At 52.7% G+C, this 25,558-nt stretch overlaps 9 protein-coding genes across 9 annotated transcripts; 4 read left to right on the top strand and 5 right to left on the bottom strand.

Moving 5' to 3' along the window:
- Nucleotides 1–484: 484 nt before the first annotated feature.
- Nucleotides 485–1,201, top strand: GNI_148400 (flavodoxin-like fold protein; the record flags this gene model as incomplete). The annotated part of the gene is made up of 1 exon (XM_011134401.1): nt 485–1,201. The coding sequence occupies one exon, from the start codon at nt 485–487 to the stop codon at nt 1,199–1,201; it is 717 nt and encodes a 238-aa protein (XP_011132703.1).
- A 134-nt stretch (nt 1,202–1,335) lies between these two features.
- On the top strand, nt 1,336–3,437 carry GNI_148390 (hypothetical protein; the record flags this gene model as incomplete). The annotated part of the gene is made up of 3 exons (XM_011134400.1): nt 1,336–1,562; nt 1,659–2,193; nt 2,361–3,437. The coding sequence occupies 3 exons, from the start codon at nt 1,336–1,338 to the stop codon at nt 3,435–3,437; spliced, it is 1,839 nt and encodes a 612-aa protein (XP_011132702.1).
- Nucleotides 3,438–4,436: 999 nt separating this feature from the next.
- On the bottom strand, nt 4,437–9,473 carry GNI_148380 (hypothetical protein; the record flags this gene model as incomplete). Its single annotated transcript, XM_011134399.1, has 2 exons — nt 4,437–4,508; nt 4,584–9,473. 2 exons carry the CDS (start codon nt 9,471–9,473, stop codon nt 4,437–4,439), a joined length of 4,962 nt encoding a protein of 1,653 aa, XP_011132701.1.
- Nucleotides 9,474–10,313: 840 nt separating this feature from the next.
- Nucleotides 10,314–13,721, bottom strand: GNI_148370 (hypothetical protein; the record flags this gene model as incomplete). The annotated part of the gene is made up of 1 exon (XM_011134398.1): nt 10,314–13,721. One exon carries the CDS (start codon nt 13,719–13,721, stop codon nt 10,314–10,316), a length of 3,408 nt encoding a protein of 1,135 aa, XP_011132700.1.
- Nucleotides 13,722–14,385: 664 nt separating this feature from the next.
- GNI_148360 (putative poly [ADP-ribose] polymerase) lies at nt 14,386–15,482 on the top strand (the record flags this gene model as incomplete). The annotated part of the gene is made up of 2 exons (XM_011134397.1): nt 14,386–15,177; nt 15,342–15,482. 2 exons carry the CDS (start codon nt 14,386–14,388, stop codon nt 15,480–15,482), a joined length of 933 nt encoding a protein of 310 aa, XP_011132699.1.
- Nucleotides 15,483–16,462: 980 nt separating this feature from the next.
- Nucleotides 16,463–18,875, top strand: GNI_148350 (endonuclease/exonuclease/phosphatase family protein; the record flags this gene model as incomplete). The annotated part of the gene is made up of 4 exons (XM_011134396.1): nt 16,463–16,548; nt 16,623–18,071; nt 18,275–18,533; nt 18,630–18,875. 4 exons carry the CDS (start codon nt 16,463–16,465, stop codon nt 18,873–18,875), a joined length of 2,040 nt encoding a protein of 679 aa, XP_011132698.1.
- A 2,605-nt stretch (nt 18,876–21,480) lies between these two features.
- On the bottom strand, nt 21,481–22,323 carry GNI_148340 (putative transmembrane protein; the record flags this gene model as incomplete). The annotated part of the gene is made up of 2 exons (XM_011134395.1): nt 21,481–22,231; nt 22,295–22,323. 2 exons carry the CDS (start codon nt 22,321–22,323, stop codon nt 21,481–21,483), a joined length of 780 nt encoding a protein of 259 aa, XP_011132697.1.
- Nucleotides 22,324–22,411: 88 nt separating this feature from the next.
- GNI_148330 (putative ubiquitin carboxyl-terminal hydrolase) lies at nt 22,412–23,104 on the bottom strand (the record flags this gene model as incomplete). Its single annotated transcript, XM_011134394.1, has 1 exon — nt 22,412–23,104. One exon carries the CDS (start codon nt 23,102–23,104, stop codon nt 22,412–22,414), a length of 693 nt encoding a protein of 230 aa, XP_011132696.1.
- A 26-nt stretch (nt 23,105–23,130) lies between these two features.
- GNI_148320 (protein phosphatase 2C) lies at nt 23,131–24,914 on the bottom strand (the record flags this gene model as incomplete). The annotated part of the gene is made up of 3 exons (XM_011134393.1): nt 23,131–23,258; nt 23,329–23,904; nt 24,586–24,914. Coding segments are annotated over 3 exons (1,033 nt in total), but the record flags the coding sequence as incomplete, so codon positions are not given.
- Between the last annotated feature and the right edge of the window lie 644 nt (nt 24,915–25,558).

The raw sequence follows: 25,558 nt of genomic DNA, 5'->3' as shown, positions 1-25,558 counted from the left end.
AGATGACACGGTGGGGAGATGACACGGGTGGGGAGATGACACGGGTGGGGTGATGACACGGTGGGGTGATGACACGGGTGGGGTGATGACACGGGTGGGGTGATGACACGGGTGGGGTGACACCATTACGCTTGGCTACCGAATAATCTTTGAGGAGATCTCGTATTTATCAGTTATCCCTGTCTGACATGTCGAGTTAAGGTTGTAGGTAGGGTTGATAAACATCGTGGTATAAACATCGTGGTATAAAGGGGTAACTATGAGCATGGCGTACTTAATGATTATATGTCACTAGGACACACACACACGCTGCATTTGTACCACCCACACGTGGAGTGAGATTGCATGGTTGGTGGGATAGAGATGGGTCCATAAAGGAGGGGAGGGTCCATAAAGGAGGGGTGGTTACATACAGGAGGGGTGGTTACATACAGGAGGGGTGGGTCTTTTCCGTTGTTAAATTTGGTGATTTATATTGGCTGAGATGTTTAATGTTTGTTTGAATGGAGATAATGTTGGTTCTGCAAAGGAGGAGTTCCGGTCGAAGATATTGGAGGGTGCGAGTAATTACGCGGACAATTTATTTGACAGGACACTACGTGTGATAGGGAGTGGTCGTAAGGTATTGGTTGTGTTAGGAGGTGCTGAATTTGGGCATGCGAAGGGTAAGTTGAATGCGTTGATGGCTGATGTAGCGGATAAGACATTAGTGGCTGCTGGTTGTCAAGTGAAGACGATAAATTGCAGTGACGTGGAGCGTGTTGATTTTAACCCGGAAGAACATGTGAAGGCTCTGTTATGGGCAGAGGTTGTAATCCTTCAATTTCCTATATGGTGGTTCAGTACTCCATGGATCATGAAAAAGTGGATGGACATCGTCTTAACTACACCCACACTATCCACCGATGGTCGTTCGAGAAAGGATCCCACCAAAAAATATGGCAGTGGCGGCCACCTACACGGCGGCTACTATATGCTTTCTGCCACTTGGAATGCACCACCCCAAGCCTTTGAAGACCCCGAAAACTTGGTCTTTGGCTTGTCAAAAGACACCGCTCTCATGAGCATGCACCTACTCTGCCAATTCCTAGGACTACAACCACTCCAAACCTTCTCTTGCTACAATGTTATGAAAGACCCACACGTCGACGAATATATCACCGAGTATAAAGAACATCTCCTCCGCATTTTTTCAAACTAAACACACTCTTTTTTGTCACGGGCGGGTCGACAAACTCCGTGCGCAGCCTAACAACTTTCTGAACGTTCTTGAGCGTCTTGTTCTTGAGTGTTTTGGGTGGTTGTCAGTCCCGCCAATTTTTCGTGTACTCCTTTATGCTAGAGTCACTACAACGTCAATGGAGAGCACATCGGCGTCTGTGCCAGGTCGTCTTGGTAGTCGCCGCGGGGTGCTACATTGTTGATCGGATCGTAGTTAGGGTGAGAAGAGACCGCGAACAGAAACTGAAGGAAGGCGAAAGCTCATTACCACTTGAACAATTGCTCGTGATTGCACAAGAAATTGTGGAGGCGGAATTCCCCTACGCAACAGACCTCGCCCAGTAAGCCTCCCCTTACCGGTTCACTCCCCTTACCGGTTCACTCCCCTTACCGGTTCACTCCCCTTACCGGTCCGGCCGGTATTGGTTCATGTGCAGGATGGTCACCCCGTCGAATCGGCAGCAATTGGTTACGTCAATCCGGCAGCGAGGAATGGAAATGGAGTTGGCTATATTGAGACGGCGAGAATTGCAGGTCACTCCGGAGGATTTTATGAGGATGTGTCGGTCATCAGGATCACCGAAGCTGGAATTGTTGTTAGAGGAGTTGAGAGTGATGTTTGAAGACGCATTGAATGGTCGATTACCATTGATGCCCGGTTGTTCGATCGAGTTAACGGATGCTCTGGTAGACAGAGTTTTCGAAGTGTTTTCTTTTTCAAACCGCCGCATCCGAATTGCGACCATACAACTCGTCGAGACCTACATTTTAAATGCCGCTGCTGAGACCGCCACAGACTGGCTTCCTTCAGGATACGAGGAGACTGTTTCATTCCCGCCGGATTTGGCGGGAAATCTCAAACATGAATTACGCACGATTCAGGCCGACTCATTGGCCACCTGTTCCATGCCACTCTGCCAATACCTCCACTCGCTAGCACTCATAGTCCGAGACCCCGCATACCACGACAAAGTAACCGCCACCAATAGGGCCCATGCCAGGGGAACTCACACCACAGGTTTAGTACAACCAGCAGTAGAACAGTTGTACTGGCTCTGGTTGGTGTAGTAGTTCCTGCAGTGCTACAGTTTGGGTTAGACTGAGAGATGTCATGGGTCCCAATTGCTTATCTTCTTTAGATGAATTCTATGGCGCGCTTGCACAAAGAGGCGCTGTTGATGCGACTCATTGATCTACGAGACCAAATTGCTAGAGTCAAGTCGGCGAACGGCTCGGCAGGCATAGGACCCGGTGGTGACATAGGACCCGGTGGTGACATAGGACCCGGTGGTGACATAGGACCCGGTGGTGACATAGGACCCGGTGGTGACATAGGACCCGGTGGTGACATAGGACCCGGTGGTGACATAGGACTCGGTGGTGATGCAGCTGGAGACGGTCAGGGGCAGCGCACTGCAGAACCAAGTGCCCCCGTGGCACTGCGTACAGTCGAGCAGGTCAGAGACGACTTGCGCAATCATTCGACCTGGGCGGAACCCGAAACCGCGATCACATCTGCGGTCGCAAAAACCCAAGTTGTGGAGACCGGTGTGGTGGTGGAACCGCACGTTGTGGAACCAGACGACGATGAGGCGGACGAAGATGAGGCGGAAGTTCCTTCGAGGTCACCGATGGACGCGGACGCCGCTCAATCGGGCTGTCAGGACGGCGTCTTCGAGTCCTCTTCCGAACCGGCTTCTCTCAAGTCGCCCACCGCGTTCGAGACTCCACTCGGCACAGCTGAGGCCTTCGACGAGCTCCAGGGCCGGGAACAGCCGGTGCAGATACGGGAGCAAGTGCCGGAGCATGTGCCAGAACAGAAACGAGAGCCAGTGAAGGTGCAAGAAGAAGTGCCAGAAGAAGAGCGGGATCAAAAGCACGGCCAAAAGAAAGGGCAAGCACAAATGCAAGAGCGGCAACAAGTACAAGAGCAATGGCAAGTGCATGAGAGGGAGCAAATGCAAGAGCCGGTGCAAGAGCCGGTGAAGATGCTGGAGGAAATGCAAGAGCAAGTGAAGGAACGGGAACCAGAACCGATGCAAGTGGAGTCAAGGGATGCGCCCTGCACGGGGGATGAGGTAACGCAGTGTCCGGCGGATGCGGCACAAGAGGGTTCTGAAGATCACATGGAGGAATATCCAAGTCTTCCGCCTTGCGTCATGCGAGCCATTGACAGCTCCTACCAAGGGAAAGACTGTCCCGGGAATTCTTGTTGACCTCATAGAACAAGTTCCACAAGCCGGACCCAGAGTACTGTGACCAGACCTGTTATGACCAGAATTACTGTGATCAGAACTACTATGACCAGACGTGCTGTAACCTCTGATCTGTGGTCGGCCTGGATCCGTGATCGACACTGACGAATAAGTACGGATGGTCTACCTATCCATGTTTTAAAAATTAAGTTTTACATGTCATGCTGGACACTTTATGTGTTTGGGAATCTGCGTAATTTTGTTTGTGAATTATTTTGTCATACAAGTGGATGGATGTAAGATCATGAACTGGCAGGAGATGTTTCGTGGACGACCTGGCTCGTGTAGTCGGGTAAGAGATCCTTGTTCTGACCAGTGCTCTGAGGAGCAGCGGGAGTGAGCCGGACATCGGGTGACAGGGCCTGAACGATGTTGTGTCGACCGGATTCACAGCGAGTGCAACGAGGCTAAAAAGACAGTGAGTGGCTTAACGAACAAGTGCCCAAATGGTCGGTGGATTTTTTTTTGGCGTTTATAGAAACGTGTGTGTGGGTGGGAGAATGTCTAGATGAGCAAGTGTATAACGACGACTTACGCAAAAGGATCCCGCACAGCTCTCTACGCTGGTTCTGTTTATCCACCATAGGCCAGTAAGGCCCAGGCCTATGAGACTTAACACTCCGGGAATTGTTCCAAAGAAAGAGTGGTTGGCTGGCGGAAATATCTTCTCGTAGATGGAGTGAGATAGCAGACCCAAAGAGGTTCCAATAGTGACCAGCGTGGCTGCCGGAAAGAAGATGCTCATGCAGAGCGATCCGAGGGGCTCAATCATCGTCAACATTGCACCTCAGAATTACATGCATAAATATAACATAACCTGAGCGCCCCCTGAGCTCAGGTTATAACATGGCCTGAGCGCGTCCAAATGTGCCCCCAGGTGTATGCCCATCTGACCCCGCGCGGCCGCATATAGATAGGTTGCCCACACCTGTTCGGAAAGAATCACGGCCACATAGATGTCTAATGTGATTCGGAATCATTAGCCGCCAAAGCATCTCCGAAAGTAGCATGCCGCCATATGGAAAGCTTCCTCTGGATACAACGATGTCTCAGTTTCGCCCATATTCCTGTTCTGACCCCCTTCGTGTTCTAGTGTTTTGCGCTTACAGTGAGTAGGGATCTGTGTTTCTCCACGTCGTTGGCGATATGGTCCAGACGAATCTCGGGCCCAAAGATTAGTTCGACTGCAGGTCTGAGCTTGAAACCGCCCGCGGGGTCTTCGTGACCTCGTTTGAGCCGTTGGTTCGCTAGCGACAACACGACGATGGCCAGAACACGGATCACGACCATGGTTGAGCTGTCCTCGCTGTTGAGGCTCAGGGATTGAATCACATTGTCCAGCTCTTGCTGCACATAGCTAGCGTCTGGTTGCTGTCCGGAACTGAAACGCCAATGCAGAAGGAACTGTGCCAAGTACGCTAGATACACTCCACTACGAACGACAAGGGACTTTGCTACAGCGTCTGCCTGGTTCGTTGGAGTGTGCAGTCGAGGCAGCTCTATAGACATGGAAACTCTGCCTCCGTCTAATCGGATTGTCTCCTCCTCCGGTAGTGACGCCCCCCGGTCTCTAAGGGACACATGCTCCTCAGTCTGTGGCTGTTCCTCAGTATGTGGCTTTTCCTCGGTTTGGTGGTGTTCCCCGGTTTGGTGGTGTTCGACAGCCCGTAGCTGGTCCCCAGCATGTGGCTGCTCCGTGTCTTCAGTGTCAGTAACACACAAGGACCATTCGTCCTCGATAAAGACTGGGGTGCGGACAACGGGAAAATACTTGTTAAGGGTGGCCAGTAGTTCGTTGATGGAGCTTGTGATCTTGGCAACGCTCTGGATCATGGGCCCGAGGAAAGCGGCTCGTAGAGTGGCCTTTTCAGCAATGGTTTCCAGATAAAGTTCGTGGAGCGTGTGTAAGTTGTCGTCAAAGGGGATTTGGTCGATACGAACCACGGATCCATCGACCATGAGACGGCGGAAAAGGATGGTCATGGTGGTCAGAACGAACGACCACATTTTCCTTTTTAGAGATCCCAAGGTGTCAGTGCCCTGAGTAATCAAAGACTTGGCCATGAGACATGTTCTATTCCGGACAAGTATACTGTCATTTACTATACACGCAAAGACCGCTTCCAGCAGATTGCTGGTAGGTACTAAACCTTGTTCATATACCTCCCGGAGGTATTCCATACATGCTTCAGACAGCCGGTCTTTATCCGTACCGCTTGCATTATTCCGTCGTCGTTCACATACAATGTCTGTTATTATCGGCAACGCTGACAGGAGTAGCTTCTTACCCCCAAGAGACCTGCTATTCTTCGCTACACTCGACAGCAGGCGTCCCCTGCTGCCATTCTGGAGTAGTCTCGTAAGAACTTGCACGCACTGAGTAACGAGGTACGCCGAGGATTTCTCAGCCAGACATTCCCATACAGTATCAACCCAACGCTGATCATTGGCTAAATCTGAATATCTACCTACTATTTTGCCAAGGGTTTCTAACAAGGCTGCGCGACCCCATTCTTTTTGAGGGGAAGTTTTACGGGGCGTTAGAGAATGTTCGCTATCAATGGATACATGTTTATCAATCGATCTATTCGCGGAATGCCGGTCAATCTCATTCTGAGCGGGATCTCCCAAATCACTGCTGGTGGTGGCTAACAATTGAAATAAACCAACCAATGACTCGAATATTTTTTCCACAAGGTCCGCACCCGATTGGACACCAAGAACCGCCTGAGTGGTAGAACATGCGTCCAACTGCTCGATTGAGAGCTTTGTTATAACCGCCTGAATTTTAGCACACGCGTGCGGCAGGCGCTGGATCTCTACAGTTTGTTTCGCTATTTTGTCTAAATCAGCGTTCAATAGCGCTGCCACGGCTGGAGCAGCGTCCTCCGTCACTTCCATTAGCAGATTGATAGCGGATTGTCCAGTGGGTCCTCTGATTCTGGCAAGATTGAGAAGAGCGAGTTGGAATTGTTTAAATTCGTTGATAGCCATGATCCAGTTATTTTTGGGGATAGATAGTAATAGTTGTAAGGCGGCGGTGACTTTGGCAGCCTTGACTTGTGTCGTGGGCGTCTGACTTAGTAAATTTAAGATCCATGGCACTGAACTTCTGACATTGGCATATGTCCTGGGGCTGCAGATGAGACAGACGGTTTTTAAGATTCCGGTTTGCAGATTATCGTCATTATCGGCGTTATACATACAGCTAAGTAGATCCCTAACTAGAGCAGGGAGCCGATCATCCTGACCTTGAGTGAGTCTTGATAGAATAGTAAGGGGGCTACCGTTGACATCTAGGACGCATATATTGTGATGGTCGGCATACAGACAGAAGGTAATTAATACCCACCAATTCCGGTCAAGGCGACTGGGTTGTAGTAGATGCTGTTGCCAGAATTCGAGCAGTAATTTGCTGGATGCTGAAGTCACGAGATCGAGATTCATGAGTTGTAGCATTAATCGATTGAGCTGTCCTACTATATCTGGTATTGTGATCAGACTACATACGTAACATAACAAGCGACAAACCTCTGCCCTATAGCTTACCCATCGACGACAGTCCATTTCTACTTGTTTAGTGCAAGTTAATAAGTGCACTAACCATAATGAGAACGCATGCAAGTCCTCCTGACTAACACGCCCCAGACTCTTACCCCTCTCTGTAACATAACGACCAAGAAGTGTTGTGGTCATCATAACATTCGAACCTCCCTCACCTTGCCAAGCCGCGACGGTACCTACACTGGCCGTAACCCCACTAGTTGTACCCCCACCGGTCATCGCCTCCACGGTCGTGCCCCTGCCGGTCGTAGCGGCTTTCTGAATAACGTCATAGAGTCTAATGAGAATACTCTTTTTAACGTCGATGCTCTTGGAAGGAGCGTTAAGCATTCGCGCATACAGAGTCCGAAGTTGAGGTATGAGGGTCGCGATGTCCACAGGAATGCTGGCGAGTGCGCTAAGCCAGGACTTGCGCCGGGTCTCCGTGCCTTCGCAGATGCACAGAATGATCGCCTTGGACAACTCCTTTAGTTCATAACAGATAAATGCGCTGTCCAGGAATCGAACCACCAACCTTGAGCAAGCCGCGTCAGACGCCTTACTCACTCGGTGAGAGCGCGCCAACATCGCGCCACGGTCCGTAGACAGGTAGGCCAAAGTTAAGTAAAACAGCTCCTTCAACGCCGTCTCGTATGAAACCCTTGGAGCAACCTGCGACCTCGGAGGCACCACCTCCACCTTCAGCTCCGGCTTTATCCGCAACCGACCTTCGGTCACTCCCTCTTCAGGACTCGGCCTCCGATCCGACCGGGGTCGAGACCCACTACGCCCACTAATGCGAGACACACGAGACTGAGACCTGCCGGTGTGAGACCCACCAGAGTGAGACCCATCGGGGAGGGACCCACCGGCTCTCCGCTGGTCGCCACTTTCTTCAGATCGTGACCCGTCTCCTTCAGATCGTGCGCCACTAGATTCAGGCGGCCGGCTGCCGGCGTTTTTGCTTTCCCGAGCTTCTTTCAGGATCTGCGCAACCAGGCATCTCAGGAGCGTCTGTTGCTGTACGTTCCTCATCTGAAGACAGCGATAATACAGAATCAGAAATTGGGACCAAAGGGGGGGAGGCTTGATGTCTTGCAATGCGAGAATTTCCTGGCTATCATTATCATCCGGCCTACGTCGAGCCAGGCTTCCTAGCTTCACCGAAGAGAGAAAGCAAGACCGCCATCGATCGACAAGCGGTCGCGCGATTTCCACAGCTACCTGTTGCTCTTCACAAAGGTAACACAACCAGTCGTTCGTACTTCCCGTAGCCCCTCCTGCGCACGCCAGATGTGCAACGGCCGTACAGTCATGGGCACTGCACGCAATCTGCGCTCCGGGGTCTCCACACAACTCACAAGCTGCTGCACGAGATCCCGTCGGGTTAAAAGCATTAGCGGTAGACCCAGTCGCGTTACCGGTGCCGTGATCTACTCTGTCGGATCCGGTTCTGTGATCGGGAGCCTTCGACGAACCTGAGTCTTTCGACAAATTTTTGAACCGGTTCTCAACTGAAGGCGGCGCAATAACGACAAGTATTTCGTTGATACATTGATAAGCTACAGGCAGCATTTCGATTGACAAACGCGACAGGGTAGAGCTGCTATCGCCCGACCCTTGGATAAACGCGGAACCAAATTTGGCAATGATTATGGCGCCAAACGGATTCTGCAGAGAGAACGACTCGAAATTCTGGCATATACGAGTCAGCAGCTTCTTCTGACTTTCATACGAGATGCTAAGATGTACAATGTAGCTAACTAATAGACAAACAAACTCAGTTGCTTTTTCCAGCCATCGATCGAACGTGTGTGCGCTGGCTATTTGGTACCAGTCGTCGGCGCCAATTCCCATAGGCCAGTCTACAAGCTTGCTGTAGTACTGAGGGACGCATTGAGGTGCCACTCGGAGACCTTGGCGCTCACGGGCAGGGTTTCTGTCTGGCGTGTGACCTCGGGGGTCGAGTCGGTTTGGCCTAGAGCGGCCGTGGTCGTTATCATCGCATTCTGTAGTGTCATCAGCACTGCTTAGTCCCACAAGAACAACGGGCAAATCTTGGGGTCCTTCCCTCTGGCTAACTGGAGCATGATTCCCCAGAGCATGATTCTTGAGAGATGCGTTATCCCCTAGAGCGTTATCCACCAGACTGGTATCCTCTATAGCTGTAGTGGATCCGGCGGCATTGTTGTTGTTATTAATGATACTGCAGGTGTGTAGATAGGTGATTACGACTTGCGGTAGAACATTTCTATCCAGTATCAGATTAATGTGGTAGAATATAGTATCTAAAGCGGCCGTAGAATTGATTGCTGTTACCTTAGACAGCAGATCATTGATGTGGGAGACACTACTGGTAAGTTCCACAAGAGGTTGAAAGAGTGTATTAAATACAATGCACGATTCACGAGTCGTCAAACCATGGTTAAGACAACCGGTAAAGGCATCAATCATATACAAGAAAAGCGACCTGTAGTCCGCAAGACCTCCTCCAGAAGACTTCCTTGATTTTTTCAAACACCTTCGCACAACGTTACATAGATCAATTAACAAATCTGAAGATACCGTTTTTAGACTCCTTAAACGTCCTTTCAATAAACAACTCAGCATTACTAGTTCCCGCTCCCGTAATGTTATCCATGACTCGTCTAAATGACGACGAAATATCTCACACAACTCGCCCATTCCATCGTCGTCCAGCATGTCCATCCATCCCAACAAATCACTACCGAAAGACACACACACCTATTACACCTGGCTATGAGGGCGTACCAGGGGGGGTGGGGGAGGGGGTTATGGTTCAGGGGACGGGGTTATGGTTCAGGGGACGGGGTTATAGTTCAGGGGACGGGGTTGATCAATTTGTCGTAACAAATACCTGATATAGGGATCCAAGCTACCTGCTGCGGCTAAAGTCCTTAGAAATGAAACCTCTCCTTGAGTAGACCGCGTTCGCTTGGACTCCGGCCAAGCCGGACTCGAACCGGGAGCTTTTAATCCATCCGGCTCGCTAGTGGGCCTTTTCATCCAAAATACTATCTGGCCGGTCCCGACCTGCCTATGAGTCCGGCCGGATGTTTCCGGCCGGGCGTTTCCGAAAATGATGCCCACCCTTTCTATCGCAGGTATCCGACGCGGCGAGTCCGAGTCGGTTGATGATGCTGAATCCACAACCGGAAGGGAGCGTGTGCTGCTAACTAACTAACTAACTAACTAACTAAAGGTCATTCCAAGGTGGTCATTCCAATGTGGTCATTCCAAGGTGGTCATTCCAAGGTGGTCATTCCAAGGTGGTCATTCCAAGGGATGATGGTTCCAGGAAGCGGTGGCACCCCCAGTGGATCCAGTACGTATGTCTTGTAAGCTTTTTCTTGGCGGTCTCCGAGCAGCATCGTCAATAAGGTAAGACCCTCTACCTTCATTGATGTGAACAGTGTACTGACTACTGCCGTTTTGCTCTGCCCTATTCAGTTCCAGGCCGTTGTGGTCGAATAAGAGGTTCTCGTCCTCGGAATCCCAATAGCCGGCCGTTGAGCAGTAGCCGCTCACGGAGACCAAAGCTTGGGGACCACCAGAAGTCGCCAGAGGGCATTTCTTGGTTAGTATGGCAGTAGCTGGGAGTATTTTTCGTTTGACTTCTTCGGCACTCAAAAGCTGATCGGTCGCCTTTGTCGGGATCAGGACTTCATTCACCAATGACTCACGACACCCCGAGACAGACCGACGACCTCTCAACCGTCGAGCTGGCGACAGATAAAGACTCTTCGGGCCGGACAGCCCCGCCGACGGACTCCGTGTCATGCTACCCGACAACGAATTCCGACCTGTCATAGACTGACCTGTTTCCAATAGCCCTGACGGCCGTGGTGCCGTCCGCGACTGATATGCCGCAGGAGTACGAACCAGACCCTGCGCTGTTGGTGGTGGCTCCATCGACGGCCTTGAGACGGCCGGTCTTGAGGCGGCCGTCGGTCTCGTCGGCGCCTGTCTTGTAAACTCCGGCCAGGCCCTCTCCGCCTCCGACCAGGCCCTCTCCGCCTCCGGCCAGGCCTTCTCCGCCTCCGGCCAGGCCTTCTCCGGCTTCTCAGTCTCCTTTTTGACCGCCATGGTCGCGGTCGTGGCCTTGAAGGCCGTGGTCCTGTCCTTGGATGTCGTGTCGTTGGAGGTCGTGTCCTTGGAGGTCGTGGCCTTGGCATGAGTTCGGTACTCGCCTTCGGGATCCGAGTCACCCCCCGCTGTATCCGACTCCTGCGCCTTATCGTGACTGGTGCGGTCAGCCGCCCGTTCGGTCTCGTTGCCCACCACCGTACTGCCTTCAGCCCGGGAGCCCTCCGCAATTCCGTGTTCCTCGCCGGTTCGGGTCCGTGGTCGCAACGGCTCGGCGAAATGGTACCGGCCTTCTCCGCGTCCCCGTTCTGGTCCGGCCGAGCCGTCCAGTGCAGGTCCGCCAGGTCGTGCTACGACTCCTTTTCGGCCGGGGAGTAGACGAGCGGCTCGGGGTGTTTTTGTGAGGCCGTTAGAGGGTTTGGGGAGCTCTCGCTGCTGACACCCTGGCCTCGGGACTCCACACCGCTGGACTTTTGACCGCTCGCCTTCCGCTCGCTGACTGTCGGACTGCGCCGGGATCGGCCTTCGACCTTTGGTCAGCAGCACGTGGTCCTCATCACCCCTTCGTACCAACAGCTCTTCATCCCGAGGCGGGGTGCTATCCCGAGGCGGGGTGCTAGCCAGCTGACTGGCGGCAGACTCCATTGCCGGGGACTGGGCCGACCAGGACGCAAGGTCCGACTGGCATGTTAGGTCCGATTGCTGAGAACCTATTCGTGCCTTGAGTCCACCTGCCCGTTGATTACCCAACCGTTGGCTGCGGTTGGCCTCAGCCGTCCCCTTTGCCGCTGCAACCTTTGCCGCTGCAACCTTTGTGACTGCCACTTTTGTCTTGCTCGAGCAAACGGGATTCCATCCACTGCCAATTTCCTCCTCCTCCACCCAAGGCAGAGACTTGCCCACTGTCGACCGGACTCCTTTCCTCTTGAATTGATACTTGTGCCCGCTGCCGTGACGGTTCTCCCCTGGTCGGTTCTCACCTGGTCGGTCCTCCCCTTGTCGAGTCTCGACTTGCCTATTCCAACCGTGACCGATCAAAACAACTCCGTCGGATAGATCGGTGAGGCACGACTCGGTCCTCCCCTCCCAGGCCTCCACTGTCCGAGTACTGCGGGCCCGCCTGATGTTACTAGGTGTCTCCACCACTCGGTTGTGGTCTTCAACAGAGTGGTCTTCAACAGAGTGGTCTTCAACAGAGTGGTCTTCAACAGAGTGGTCTTCAACAGAGTGGTCTTCGACGGAGTGATCTTCAACAGAGTGAGCAACAGAGCGAGTTTGGATGGCGAGTAGGTTGGATCGGGGGAGAACAGTGGCGACCACCATGTCTCTACCTTTTGACTTCCGGTCGCCGAGGATGTCGGCGCAGTGGTCCAGAGGCTCTATGTGCTTGCTGTAGGTGATCTCCTGTCCGGCATAGCTGGGGCTGAGTAGACCAATCGCGTCGTCAAAGGACCCGGCTACAGCTACGACGCGCTCCGCCAGCCTCCCACGCGACACAGACCGACTTGTGCGACGGCTCACCGACAAGCCACGTTTACCGGATTCGACCATGAACTGATAACCTCGATGGTCAGCACCATCCGACAGGGGAGACGAGGTCCGGTCTGCAAACAAAGTCGAGCCGGCGAGTCGTACGCGAGAACTAACAGTGTTACCACCAGACTCTTTTCTGCCACTCGCACCCTTTCTTCCACGGCTGTGCTTTCCCCTACTGAGGTCCTTTGCCCCACTAAGGTCCTTTCTCCCACTAAGGTCCTTTCTCCCACTAAGATCCTTTCTCCCACTAAGGTCATCCAGATCTGTCCCTTTGGCAGTTTCTGTCGACGTTGTATCTGCAAAGGCGGTTCCTGCTGAAGTGTTGCTCTCCGGTTCCAATTTCGATCGCCAACCTCCCCGGCGGGTCTGAAGTTTCGGGTTAAGACAGGAGTTCGAAACCTCGCCTCCCTTTTCCCCTCGGAATTCATCTGCCCCATCGTACCCGTCAGGCCCTACGTATTCTTCCGCCCCTGCACGGTAGTCACTCCCCCGATTGACAGGTTGGCGCCAGGGCGGAGATTCTCCCTGTAATCTCATTTCTCCCCGGTATGAAGCGGTCTGTCGGGAGCACCCCTTTGGTGGACTGGGTGCCCATATGTCAACTGCTTCAGGTCTGAATTCCTTCTGTCGGACTTCCCGATTACTCGGCCATCTTGCATTGCGACCCCCACTAAGGCCTGTGTCGGTCGTGTGGTCTGATTGTATTTGTCTTCGAGTGGCCTGCCCGCGGCGGTCCATGCGTCTGACTGGCCCGTCGGGGTCGCAGTCCCCGCCAGTGTTGGGTTCAAAAGAAGTGGGCCCAACAGTAGTGGATTCAAACTCGGTCTTGATGGACCCTTTCGCAGGTTGGCATCCGTGGTTTTGGCCACGGCCGCCGGTCCTTGTGGCGTTCCCTGATCCGGTCGTCTTTGTGCTGTTCGTCTTTGTGCCGAGGCGTTTGGAGGTGTGGTTTACAGGAGTGGGTTCCGTGTCAGGAGAAGCAGTCCGGACGGTCGTGCGGTCTGGGAACTCGAAGCCCCCGTGTTCGATTCCGACCAATGACAGGAAACGATCATTCATGGTTCCCGCGACCGACCGGACGGAGAAGGCCTCGCTCGAGTTAGTCCGCGTAACGAAGGTGCCCTCGGGTGACCGCTCCGGACTTGTTGGTCGCAATGGCCGCGGTGCCAACTGCGGACACGCTCGCTTCGGACTCAAACGGCCCTTCACTGTGCCAGCTGTTGTGTGCGTTGAAGATTGGCCGGAAGACGGTTGTGCGCAAGACGGTTGATCCCGAGTCGGCCGCGCAGCGGCAATGCTTTGCCCAGCGACGGCAGATGGTCGTCTGACGGCAGATGGTCGTCTGACAGCAGATGGTAGCCCGACGGCAGAGGGTCGCCCGACGGCAGAGGGTGGCCCGACGGCGGATGGTTGTCGTCCGGTCCCTCGTGTGACGTCGACAGCTGGTCCGTAAGCGTTTTGTTTGACGAGTGGCGGTGCGACCGGTGCGTGGGAGGCCAGGGGGCAGGACCGGAGGTTGGACCTGGGTTGGGGATTGCTCCGGAGGGTTCCAGAGCGGCCAAAGTCTTCGTTCCGTGATCGGTTTAGAGAGTGGTTCGGTGGGCCACGGGTGTGTTGGTCTTGTGGTGGTTGGTTAAGCAGGTGTGGTTCCCTGCTTCTGGAGCGCACACGGCGCATGAGTGCCTCTGTTTGCATGGACATAAGGTAAATTTAATTCTGGGGGATGTTCCATTACACGGTGGAGTTGGCCCGGTCGGGACAAGCCAAGTGTCGAGGTTGTGGGTCGGGTATAGCGAAGGATAGTCCACGTTTGGGTGTTCAACAGGAGCTAGCGGAGGAGGCTAAGGAGGGTATGTCAGATGCTGCTCGTCGTGCATCAGAGTCAACCAAATGGTATCATTATGAGCCAACATGTGTACGTATGTTGCGAAAGTCAGCTTCTTGGTGGAGTTCTAACTCACCGGATCCTGATACTGATGTAACAGTTGTGAACGATATAGTTACGACCGAAGACCTCAAAGCCTTCTTTGAAGATGTATTAGAGGCAGCACAATCCAACGCCGCTCCACGAGCTTTGACTCCAGCACCGACAGTTGGCAAAGCAGTTAAGAAAGATGAGATTAAAAAGAAGCGTGCCAAGAAGGAAGATGACGACCTGGATAGCGCAGAAGAAGAAGAAGATACCGCCACACCACCCACTAGCGAAGACGAAGATGCCGTACAAGATAAAGTCAAAAAACCAACCACCTCAAGAAAAAGAAGCGCTCCAGCCGGCACCGCTGGAGACAGCCCAAAAAGAGCAAAACCGGCACCTATAGACGTCGACGCCTACAACGGAGGGGTACTGCCCGAAGACCAGGTCCAACAAATCAAAGAAGTCATGACCGAAATCAAATCCAAAACCAACAACGTTCTCCAGGCATCCCTCCGTGCTAATAAACAGAAAATATCTGGGCGAAAGGAAGACCTTGTCATCAGAGTCGCAGAATGCACCGTCCTTGGCGCACTACCCAAAGTACGACGCTGCACCTTGTCTGTTAAACACGTGGGCACACACACAACAAACGTGGAGCACACACACAACACACGTGAAGCACACACACAACAAACGTGGAGCACACACACAACACACGTGGAGCACACACACATGTGGAGCACACAACGATCGGCTTGTTGCAGTGCCCGGAATGCAAGAAGGCTGTTTTGTACTACGACCGCCACAGCGGCGAGTACTCCTGCCCCGGTTCATTTGGAGATGAGGTGAAGTGCGCGTTCAAGTCGTTCGAGGTGGAGCGGAATGATTGGGAAGAGCCGAACTAGGGAGCGACTCTGCTGGCTGGCTGGACTGGGAGCTTTTTAGGTATTCTTGGCTCGTCGTTGGTCTCGTCACTCGGCTAAGGTATGCTTGGCCGACCATGACCGCTAAGGTATGCTTAGCGTTGCAGGAAGGATGGAAGGAAGGAAGGAGCTGACCATGGTGGCCTGTCCATGGCGGTTCTGTTCTTGGTTCCGTTTCCCAGTCATGTGGAACATGCTTCGACCCGCTTGCTAGTGCCAGTCATAGCGTTTAATACCTCCTCCTCCTCCTCAATGCAGTTGCATTCATCAGTTTCTGCTCCCCGACGTCGACGGCGTCAATAGACCTTGCTGGCAGTGAGTGTCCGTCACCCCTTTTCCAGAGGACTTGCGGACGAACAAACGGCGGATGTTGTCAGCCATAAAGAACATTGCGCACCTTCGCGCTGCTCATTTGCGGGCGGGGCTGCGCGGGTGGGGTTCATGACGTGGCTTCAGTCCACGCCACCATGTTCACGACGAACATGACGGCAATTATGAATGGGTGGTTGGTTATGATGGTGGGTTCATAGTGGGGAGCAGAAATGTTCCAGCCGAGTTATGGCGGGTCGTGGAACTATGGCGGGTCGTGGATATTTTCTGGAGGAAGAAATCTCTCTCTTTAGTTAGCTAGGTTGTTAATCGGTACGGACCACGGGGCGGGCACAGGACTGTGTGTAACACCAGGGTGTGTGGGGGTGAGGGTGGCAACAGAGTACGGCTGTTTGGTAGTTGAATGAATATGGCGCGTTCGTCGTCCCCCGGTTTGAGGGCGTCGACTGGCATGCGGAGTCGAAGCGGGTGTCCTCCGCCTCCTTCGACGGCGGAGGTTGTGTCGGCGTCGGCGCCTTTGCGAGAGCCGCCGGTGTCGATCAAGCGGTGCGACTTCCTGGGTCAGAGTTCGCGGGTAGTTGTGCCGGTTGCGACTTGCGAGCTGCAACCGGTTGTGATTCTCGGTAAGGAACATGAGCGCTTCGACGATGACGAGGTTGAATTACGAGTGCCACACGCACGTATGCGCTACCGCTGGCGCCGAGGTCCAGCGCGTGCTGTGTGCTTTTTCCACCCTTACCGCACCGCCGCATTGCAATGCTCCGTAACGCTTCGTTGCTTCTGTTCCTACAGCTGTTTCCATCGCGGACACAAACAGTTACGTCGCTTCTACGTCAGCGAAGGCAAGGTACCCATCCCAAGGCAATACAATGAATTCACCTACGGCGTCCCCGTAACCAAAGAAATCCCAACCAATAGCACTCTAGCCCTCGACGAACGCCGCGAACCTGACTGGGAACACTACCGCCTCCTACGCTCATCCGGACTCGTCTCCCACGACGGTGAAGAAGTCTGGACCACACTCTCCTACAATCGCGAATACGTACCCTCTCCCAACGATGTAGGACATCAACTCCGACTCGATGTCTGCGTCGAGGTCGCTCCCACGACCGGCAGCGCCTCCGGCGGCGCCGCCGCAGGCGGCGCTGCGACACCGCTTCCGGTAACGGGAATGGTCGATGCACTCGATGAGTTGCAATTCTGGACGAAGTTCGACTGCTCGAGCGGCGCAGGTGTTTCTTCCGAGTTGGCGAGGTGCATCTCGACACTGTGCGTCCTGCCGACGGTTCCCTTGGCGGAGCGACGAGTTTTCAGGAACGCGACGGTCCCTTTGGCCCTGGGTCCCTTAGCCCCTGGGTCATTGGCCCCTGGGTCAGTGGCCCCTGGGTCATTGGGGGATGGCACGAGTCCTTTACGGTTGCCGCCACAACGCGTAATTGTGCCGGGTACACCTCTGGCGGATGCGTTGGGCATTGGTGGGTCGAATGTGTTGTTAGGAAGGAACTGGTTGAAGAAGAGCGAGTCGTTGCGGGAACAGATTCGGGAGCAGCGTGTGGCGTTTCTGACGGAGCATGCGTTTTCGGATTGGGCTTTGCAGGATGGTGGTGAAGATTTGGGAGAGGCTCGTGTTCCGCCTCCTCCGCCGGGTGGTCAGACAAGTACGTTTACGGTGATGACATGGAACGTATTGGCGGACATTTATGCGACGTCTGAGGCGTATCCGTGTTCGGAGCCACACGTGTTATCGTGGACATTTCGACGTGAGAGAATATTGGCTGAGATAATAGGTTATAACCCTGATATAATCTGTTTGCAGGAGGTGCAAGGTGATCACTTTGAGGAGTTCTTTGCGCCTGCATTGCTCCGTCGTGGCTACGAGGGCCTATATAAACAGAAGACGACCAAGCTTTTCCGTGGGAGTGGCAAGCACAAAGGTGGCAAGTATGTATGTGATGGATGCGCTACGTTTTTCCGAGTACCGAAGTTCCATCTTCTGGACCACTTTGGTATCGAGTTCGCGAGAGTCATGCCGCCTACATCCTCCAGACATAATCGTAATGATAAACGCTTGCTCAAAGACAACGTCGCTCTTGTTCTATGTCTCGAACACATGAGCACGGCCACTCCCGGTGCAACCAACAGGCACAACAGCAAACACGTACTCGTTATTGCTAACACACACATCCTAGCCAACCCTGAAGCGCCCGACGTCAAGATTTGGCAAACCAATACCCTCACCAGGTACGCACCCTCACCACACAATACGTAACACACAATACATAACACACAATACATAACACACAATACGTAACACACAATACATAACACACAATACGTAACACACGTTACGTAACACAATCGAGAGTAACACAATCGAGAGTAAATCCCCGTAGTGTACTAACCGAATATATGGAAAAGACTTCAGCATTCAACCAGGGATCCAGCTCTTCCTCCTCCGGCTCATCTGGAGCTCTTCCCCCCAGTGGAGGAACGCCCGGACTCGTCGTCTGTGGCGACTTCAACTCCACCCCCCACTCAGCTGTATACGAACTCGTGACTCGAGGGGCGTGCGACGCACGGCACCCCGAATTACAAACCAGTGAAGTCTGCTCCTGGCTGCAGGAAGTCGAACTCGGACATGGCTTGAGCCTATCCAGCAGCTACAGCGCTGTAAGTCCCCCCTTGACCTCCACCCTACCCATCGTATCTGCACACCGTATCTGCACAACACACACACACACACTATGCTGACACACACACTATGCTAACACACACACTATGCCTACACATGTTATTTAGGTGGGGGGACGCCGTGTTGATTTGGAACCGGAGTTTACCAACTACACACATGAGTATGTCGGATGTCTGGATTATATATTCTTTGACCACCGGGCGATGCGAGCACAGGGAACACTGGAGCTGGTGTCAGAGTTGCAGTTGCTCAAGGAAGCACACAGCCTGCAGCAATCTGACTGGGTACTGCCCTCACCGCAAAGACCATCAGACCACTTGCCTTTACTTTGCAAATTCGAATGGACCACTTGATAAGTAACATCTGCATCGCAGCAGCTACAGAACGGGGAGGGGAGGGGGGAGAGGAGGGGAAGGGAAGGGGAGGGGAGGGGGAGGTTTCTATGACCGTAGACGAGATTACGCGGGGAACTTTACGTTGTGCGACATTGGCCTGCCTGGTTCTTATTGACAAATATTTTGTCAGGATCCCGCCTGGGTCGAACAGGCGGCGGCGGAGCATATAAGAAAATTGGCCATGTTCGAGATCTTATGGTGGTTGTATAGCTTGGTCTGGGACACATACGGTCGAGGTAGGCGGTCGTGGTGGTGTGTGCTGAGTTGGGTGATCAGTTTTAGAACATCTGTAGGGGGACGGTCACGTCTGGTGCTATGAGTGCTAATTCTGCTGCTCCTTGTTTGCCATGTTCATAGACATTATCTACAAGGCTTTTCAGTTCGGTTTGGGTCAGTCCAGTTTTGGAGATTGTGTTCGGTTCGAACAATTCAAGTCTGGAACGGACGGGATCCATGCGGTTCATTAGCCTGAATTGTTCGTTGACATTTGGGGTGCCTCTTTCATCGACGACCATGATGTAAGGATAGTTGTACCAGCGTCGGTGGCGGCGCTCAACGACGAGTTTATCATATCTGATGACGGCAGGCTGAATGAGAAGCAGAGCGGGTTTGCTTCGTGTTAGACGTCTTGCAACCACGGCACCAAAGCCTACTGCGACCACAACATTTGGTTGAAGTCGATCGTAACTTTGACGTGCAGCTTTTTCTGCCTCATATAATGCCCGTGCTGCAGAACCATAGAATATCAGCCAACCCAGTGCTGCCGCCGCACATGCCGTGCCGAAGCCAATTGTCAATGTCATCTGATTCGAACTTGACCACAGTAACGTAAGAACAATAGTCACCACCGTCGCCAACGCAACCGCACACACTCCGAACATACCCCACCGGTAAACACGTCTGGTGTGCAACTCTGGACACGCCACGCTATCCGGTCCGTATATCTCACGCAACATTGCATCCAACCCAAACTCTGAGGGACCCCCGCGCAAGCTAAAGATAGGTAGAGTAAAAGAGTGAGACAATGTAGGTAAGGCAATGTAGGTAAAGCAAATCAGGGCAGGCCCGGTAAAGATAAATACAGCGGGCAAAGGTATGTATACCGGGTAAAGGTAGATAGCTACAGCGAGAAACGAGCCCCGGTAAGGGTATAACTAACAGCAGGCCTTACCTATGAAGCAACAATATTCGAGGAGCCATTAACGGGGCATGCCTCTGTGTGTGGGGCGGGAGAGGGGGGGGGGGGGTAGGACTATGTATTATGGTATGTCACAGTTATGAGTTTGTTATTTTGGAGTAGATATGTCTATTATACTTTGAAGAAAAATGTTGTTCATGACCTGTGGTTGCATGTGTAAACTCAAACCCTGGTTGGCAGGGACCTGGATACTGGCAACCACGGGATGGTTCCCACAGCCTAGATATAGATAGTTCTATTCGGAATAGTTCCGGTCAGGAATTGTTCCGGTCAGGAATAGTTCTGTCCGGAATAGTTCCGGTCAGGATAGTTGTCACAATGATATGTAAGTATACGTCGTCGGACGGTAAGTATACGTCGTCGTGGTTTGTATACTTGGCGATCGTCGTATTAGAACATTTGGACGGGGACGACGACGTCTGGTGCACTTATGGCGAGTTCTGCGGCTTCATGTTTGCCCCGTTCGTACACTTCATGGATAAGTCCCTGGAGGTCAGTGCTAGAGATGCCTTGTGAGATAGTGTTGGGTTTGAGGAGTAGAAGTCTGGAGCGACTGGGGTCCATACGTCGCTTAAGTCTGGTTTGGTCACCAAGGTGTCGAGCGCCTTCTTCCTCGACGATCAGAACATAGGGATAGTTTCGCCAGCGTCGGATTTCTTGGTTGACAACGCGGTCTAGTCGATTGCGTCCACGACCTTGTCCAGTGTAGCGTTCGAATTGTACGACACCCGGACGGACGAGTAGAACGGCAGTCCTCGGTCGTCGGAGTTTCCGAAGAGCAACCGCACCTGCACCAGTCGCGACAATGACGTTTGGCTGCAGACGATCGTAGTGCTCCCGTGCGATTTTTTTTGCTTTATGTAAAGCCCAAACCGCCAATCCATCCACGACTAATGCAGCAATGAGTAAGCCCGAACAGAATGAGCCCACCACAGCTATCGCTGACATCAATGTTAGTCTTAGACATATCACGCACACCACGGACACCGCCACAGCCAGAAACAAGATCACCCAAAGCGCAATCCGCCCCGCGCGGTACAGACCTGCCGTACCCAACTCCGGACATGCCACATTGTCCGGTCCGTAGATCTCGCGTAACGTCGCGTCCAACCCGAAATCAGATGGATGTCCTCGGAAACTGAACACAGATCACAAATGGTTGGAGAGGAGGGCGAGGGGGGGGGGTTTCTACCTATGAATGAACAATATTCGAGGAGCCATCAATGAGGCATGTCTGTGGGGAGGTCCTTAATTATCACCAAAAAAATCTTTCTAAGCAATTAGTGACCAAACCCTGTCAATGATCATCATGGATGTCGCGGTAAGTATACTTCGTCGTGGTTTGTATACATGGCGATCGTCGTACTAGAACATTTGGACGGGGATGGCGGCGTCTGGTGCACTTATGGCGAGTTCTGCGGCTTCACATTTGCCCCGTTCGTAGACTTCGTGGATAAGTCCCTGGAGGTCAGTGCTAGAGATGCCTTGTGAGATGGTGTTGGGTTCGAAGAGTAGAAGTCTGGAGCGACTGGGGTCCATACGTCGCTGAAGTTTGGCTTGGTCACCAAGGTGTTTAGCGCCTTCTTCCTCGACGATGAGAACATAGGGATAGTTTGACCAGCGTCCGATTTCTTCGATAATCACTCGTTCAAGTTGATTGCTTCCACGATCTTGTCGTCCAGTGTAGCGTTCGAATTGTATGACACCCGGACGGACGAGTAGAACGGCAGTTTTCGGTCGTCGGAGTTTCCGAAGAGCAAACGCACCTGCACCAGTCGCGACAATGACGTTTGGCTGCAGACGGTCGTAGTGCTCCCGTGCGATTTTTTTGGCTTTATGTAAAGCCCAAGCCGCCAGTCCATCCACGACTAATGCAGCAATGAGTATGCCCGAACAGAATGAGCCCACCACAGCTATCGCTGACATCAATGTTAGTCTTAGACATATCACGCACACCACGGACACCGCCACAGCCAGAAACAAGATCACCCAAAGCGCAATCCGCCCCGCGCGGTACAGACCTGCCGTACCCAACTCCGGACATGCCACATTGTCCGGTCCGTAGATCTCGCGTAATGTCGCGTCTAACCCGAAATCAGATGGATGTCCTCGGAAACTGAACACAGATCACAAATGGTTGGAGAGGAGGGCGAGGGGGGCGAGGGGGGGGGGTTTCTACCTATGAATGAACAATATTCGAGGAGTCATCAGTACAGTGTGTCTGTGAGGAGGCCTCAATTATCGCCAAAAAAATATTTCTAGGCAAATAGCCACCAAATCCTGTTGGTGGCCGTTATTAGTGATGCGTCAATGCCATCACAACAAACCGATAGTTGTTCGGATCCATGTTCACAATGGTATTTTGAATCGTTTCAAAGGCCGCCTGGGTCCAGTTATCATCGTCACAAGGACCATGGTCAATCGGACCATTCATGCGCCCGTCGAGCTCGTATAGGTGTCCATCGTTTGGAATAAATGCGACGAAGTGCTCGGAGACGTCGTCCAGATTAACCGGTGGCTTCGTCTGACCGGCGTGTGCTAGGTCGCAGTTGGCTGCCTGCGACCCACTTTGAAAATTGCCAGCGAACTCCGCCAGCTTGTCGCAATCAATCAAGTCGGGACGGGCGATGTTCATAACTGCGTGCATGATGGCTACTGGACCGCACGCGTTCTTCTCGAATTGTCTAGTGAACCAAACTGGCCGGTCCTGTTCTTGTGTATCCTTCACCGCTTGACCACTATTCTCACTCTCTCTTTCCGTGCGACTCCCTTTCTGAGCCGGCTTTCTTTCCGCAACCGCTGGGGGGAGGGTTTGGTACCTCTTCATGATTTGGTCGTTCAACGAGAAGAGACAAATCAGCGCCAGAGGCTGTGGCGCCCCTGGCAAGGGCTCTAGTATGTACACGTCTTCAAAATCGAGCTTCGTGTTCGGATCGATCCTCTCCAAATACGATCTGAATACAGGGGGGTTCGCTTCCAGAGGAATCATGTTTTGTGTTGTAAAAAAAATTGGGTCTATTCGGGCTTCTTATAATAGGCGCTATTGCTGCCCTTGATGCCTCGGGCTCTGAACTCATCATTCAAAAGCACTATGATACAAGTCATATTGTCACAGCCGATGCCGCCCTCGGAGTCCATTGGATCTGCGACATTAGGTATTAGAATGCAGTGCACTCAGCCCGTGTGTTTTGTGTTGGCGTGTGTGACACTTACGGCCGGCGAGGCAGGTGTCGCACATCTCTTCGCAGATGGCGGAGAGATGTTGAGGTGTGGGATTGTCTCCTAGTCTACTGAGTACGAATTCACAGGCTTGCTGATTGGTAAGACAATCCCAGATACCATCGCATGCGATGATAATGAATTGGTCTTGAGGTGTAATGCCGGTGATCATAACATCGGGGTACGCGGTGATTTTCTGTTGTTCCGGTCTGAGTGTTTTGTTCCGTTTGTAGAATAGGTCTCCGAGTGTGCGGGAGAGATTGAGATTACCGTCAACGCGCCCATGTTCGATGTAGCCTCCAGCGCGTACTATACGATTCAGTTCATTGTATAGGTGTGGTTTATGGTCATGGCTTTGCGCAACGGCAATACCATCACGACAAAGTACACATCTTGAATCCCCCGCGTTCGCCGTAATCAGGAAAGGCATCTCCCCGCCCACAATGGCAGTTAAAACCACTGCCGCACCACATGTGTCCGGTACTGCCGGGCGGCTAGAAGCACCTCCATTCCATGCATCCGTCGACACCTGCGCATGCAACTCGGGTACAGCCTCCTCCTCACTACCCCCTGCCTTCGCCGCTGTTGACTCACTCGAATCCAAATGGTGCTCAGCAGTCTGCACTATCGCTTCAACCGGTGGTGTACCCGGCCCACTTGCCGCGGCCGCTGCTGCCTCCACGACCTCAGACGCCAAACGTGGACTCTTCAACTCTGGAGCCGTCACGTGTGCATCCTCGACAATGGCTTCTGGCTTCACACCAGCCTCCGACTTGCCGCCTTCGGCATCCGATTTGAGGCTCTCCGGCTTGTCGCGAGCAGCGGCCGAATCCTTCCTCTGCGGGCTCGCTTCCTTCGTCACATTGTCCAGCTTCTCCCCCTTCTCAGTCTCCTCATGTTGATCCGTGTGTTCGGAAATTTCCGGTACGATATCTCCGACCTTTATCTCTTCGATGACGGTACCTTGATTAATCTTATCCTCTTGAGTGTTCGGTGTTTCGACTTCATCCGCAGTGGTAATTTGGAAAAATTGTTCTCCATTTTGCTCGATTAATTTTATTACTGAAGACCGATTCGAGTTACCACCAAGGAACGCTTGAATCACATTCTTCCCTTGCTGACTAAGCAATGAGCGCAGACCACCAGACGCGGGGTCATTGTCATCTTCATCATCATCTGTATCATGTTGATCATCTTCAGCACCTTTAGCGATTAACATTTCGTTCAATTGGCGGATCTCATCAAGGTTACCCTCTGTCTGCATCTCCTCATCCAATTCAATGAACGTCTTACATAGACTCTCACTCAACAAAATAATATCCTTCTCAAAATGCGATGGCAAACCAGCCGGTGGAGCAGTCTGCGTTGCCTTCAACTCTCGAGCCAATACAGGTACCATGTGCCGCGCAATCCATTCGGATACTGCAGGACCACCATGACCATCAAAAACGCCATACAAAGATACTTCACGTCCGTTTAGCAACTCCTCCAATTCCTTCACATGAGGCAAAGCCAAGTGAGAATCCTCCATCGTCTGCCTCCAACCCTGCATCGACGTCAATCCAAATGATGTCGTCCCACTCGTCCGGTCCCCACCATAGTCTGACTCCTACAACAACAACGCTAAGTAGTGTGGCACGGGAAGATCAACTGGTGTGGCACGGGAAGACCAACTGGTGTGGCACGGGAAGACCAACTGGTGTGGCACAGGTAGACCAACTAGTGTGGCACAGGTAGACCAACTAGTGTCGCACGGCAAGACCAACTAGTGTCGCACGGGAAGACCAACTAGTGTGGCACGAGAAGACCAACTAGTGTGGCACGGCAAGACCAACTAGTGTGGCACAGGTAGACCAACTGGTGTGGCACGGGAAGACCAACTGGTGTGGCACGGGAAGAACACTTGCGAACTTGGCATCTGTAAGCATACACACACCAAGGACCAGGCACATGCAGGGCGTGTGCTGCAACCCCTCACGTGCCGTACCTACCTTTTCAGTCTTGGGTTTGCTGAGATATACCCCCATAGATTTTTTGGACCCAATAAAAAAAGGACTTGGCCATATATGAGTCTGCAAATGTTGATGGGAGCTTCAGGACGCAGTTAAAGGAACTGCGCTCATTGTTACTTTAGCTAGTGAGTATATAGAGGGGAGACCTCTGATACCAATTTCGATCCCTAAGACAAAAGCAGAATTCATGAAGCGTGCTGTGTGATCCCTGA

This window comes from Gregarina niphandrodes (genome assembly GCF_000223845.1).
Source record: "Gregarina niphandrodes unplaced genomic scaffold scaffold00041, whole genome shotgun sequence".
Taxonomy (NCBI): domain Eukaryota; phylum Apicomplexa; class Conoidasida; order Eugregarinorida; family Gregarinidae; genus Gregarina; species Gregarina niphandrodes.
Note: the sequence above shows the minus strand (reverse complement) of the source record. Positions and strands in the feature narration are given on the sequence as shown.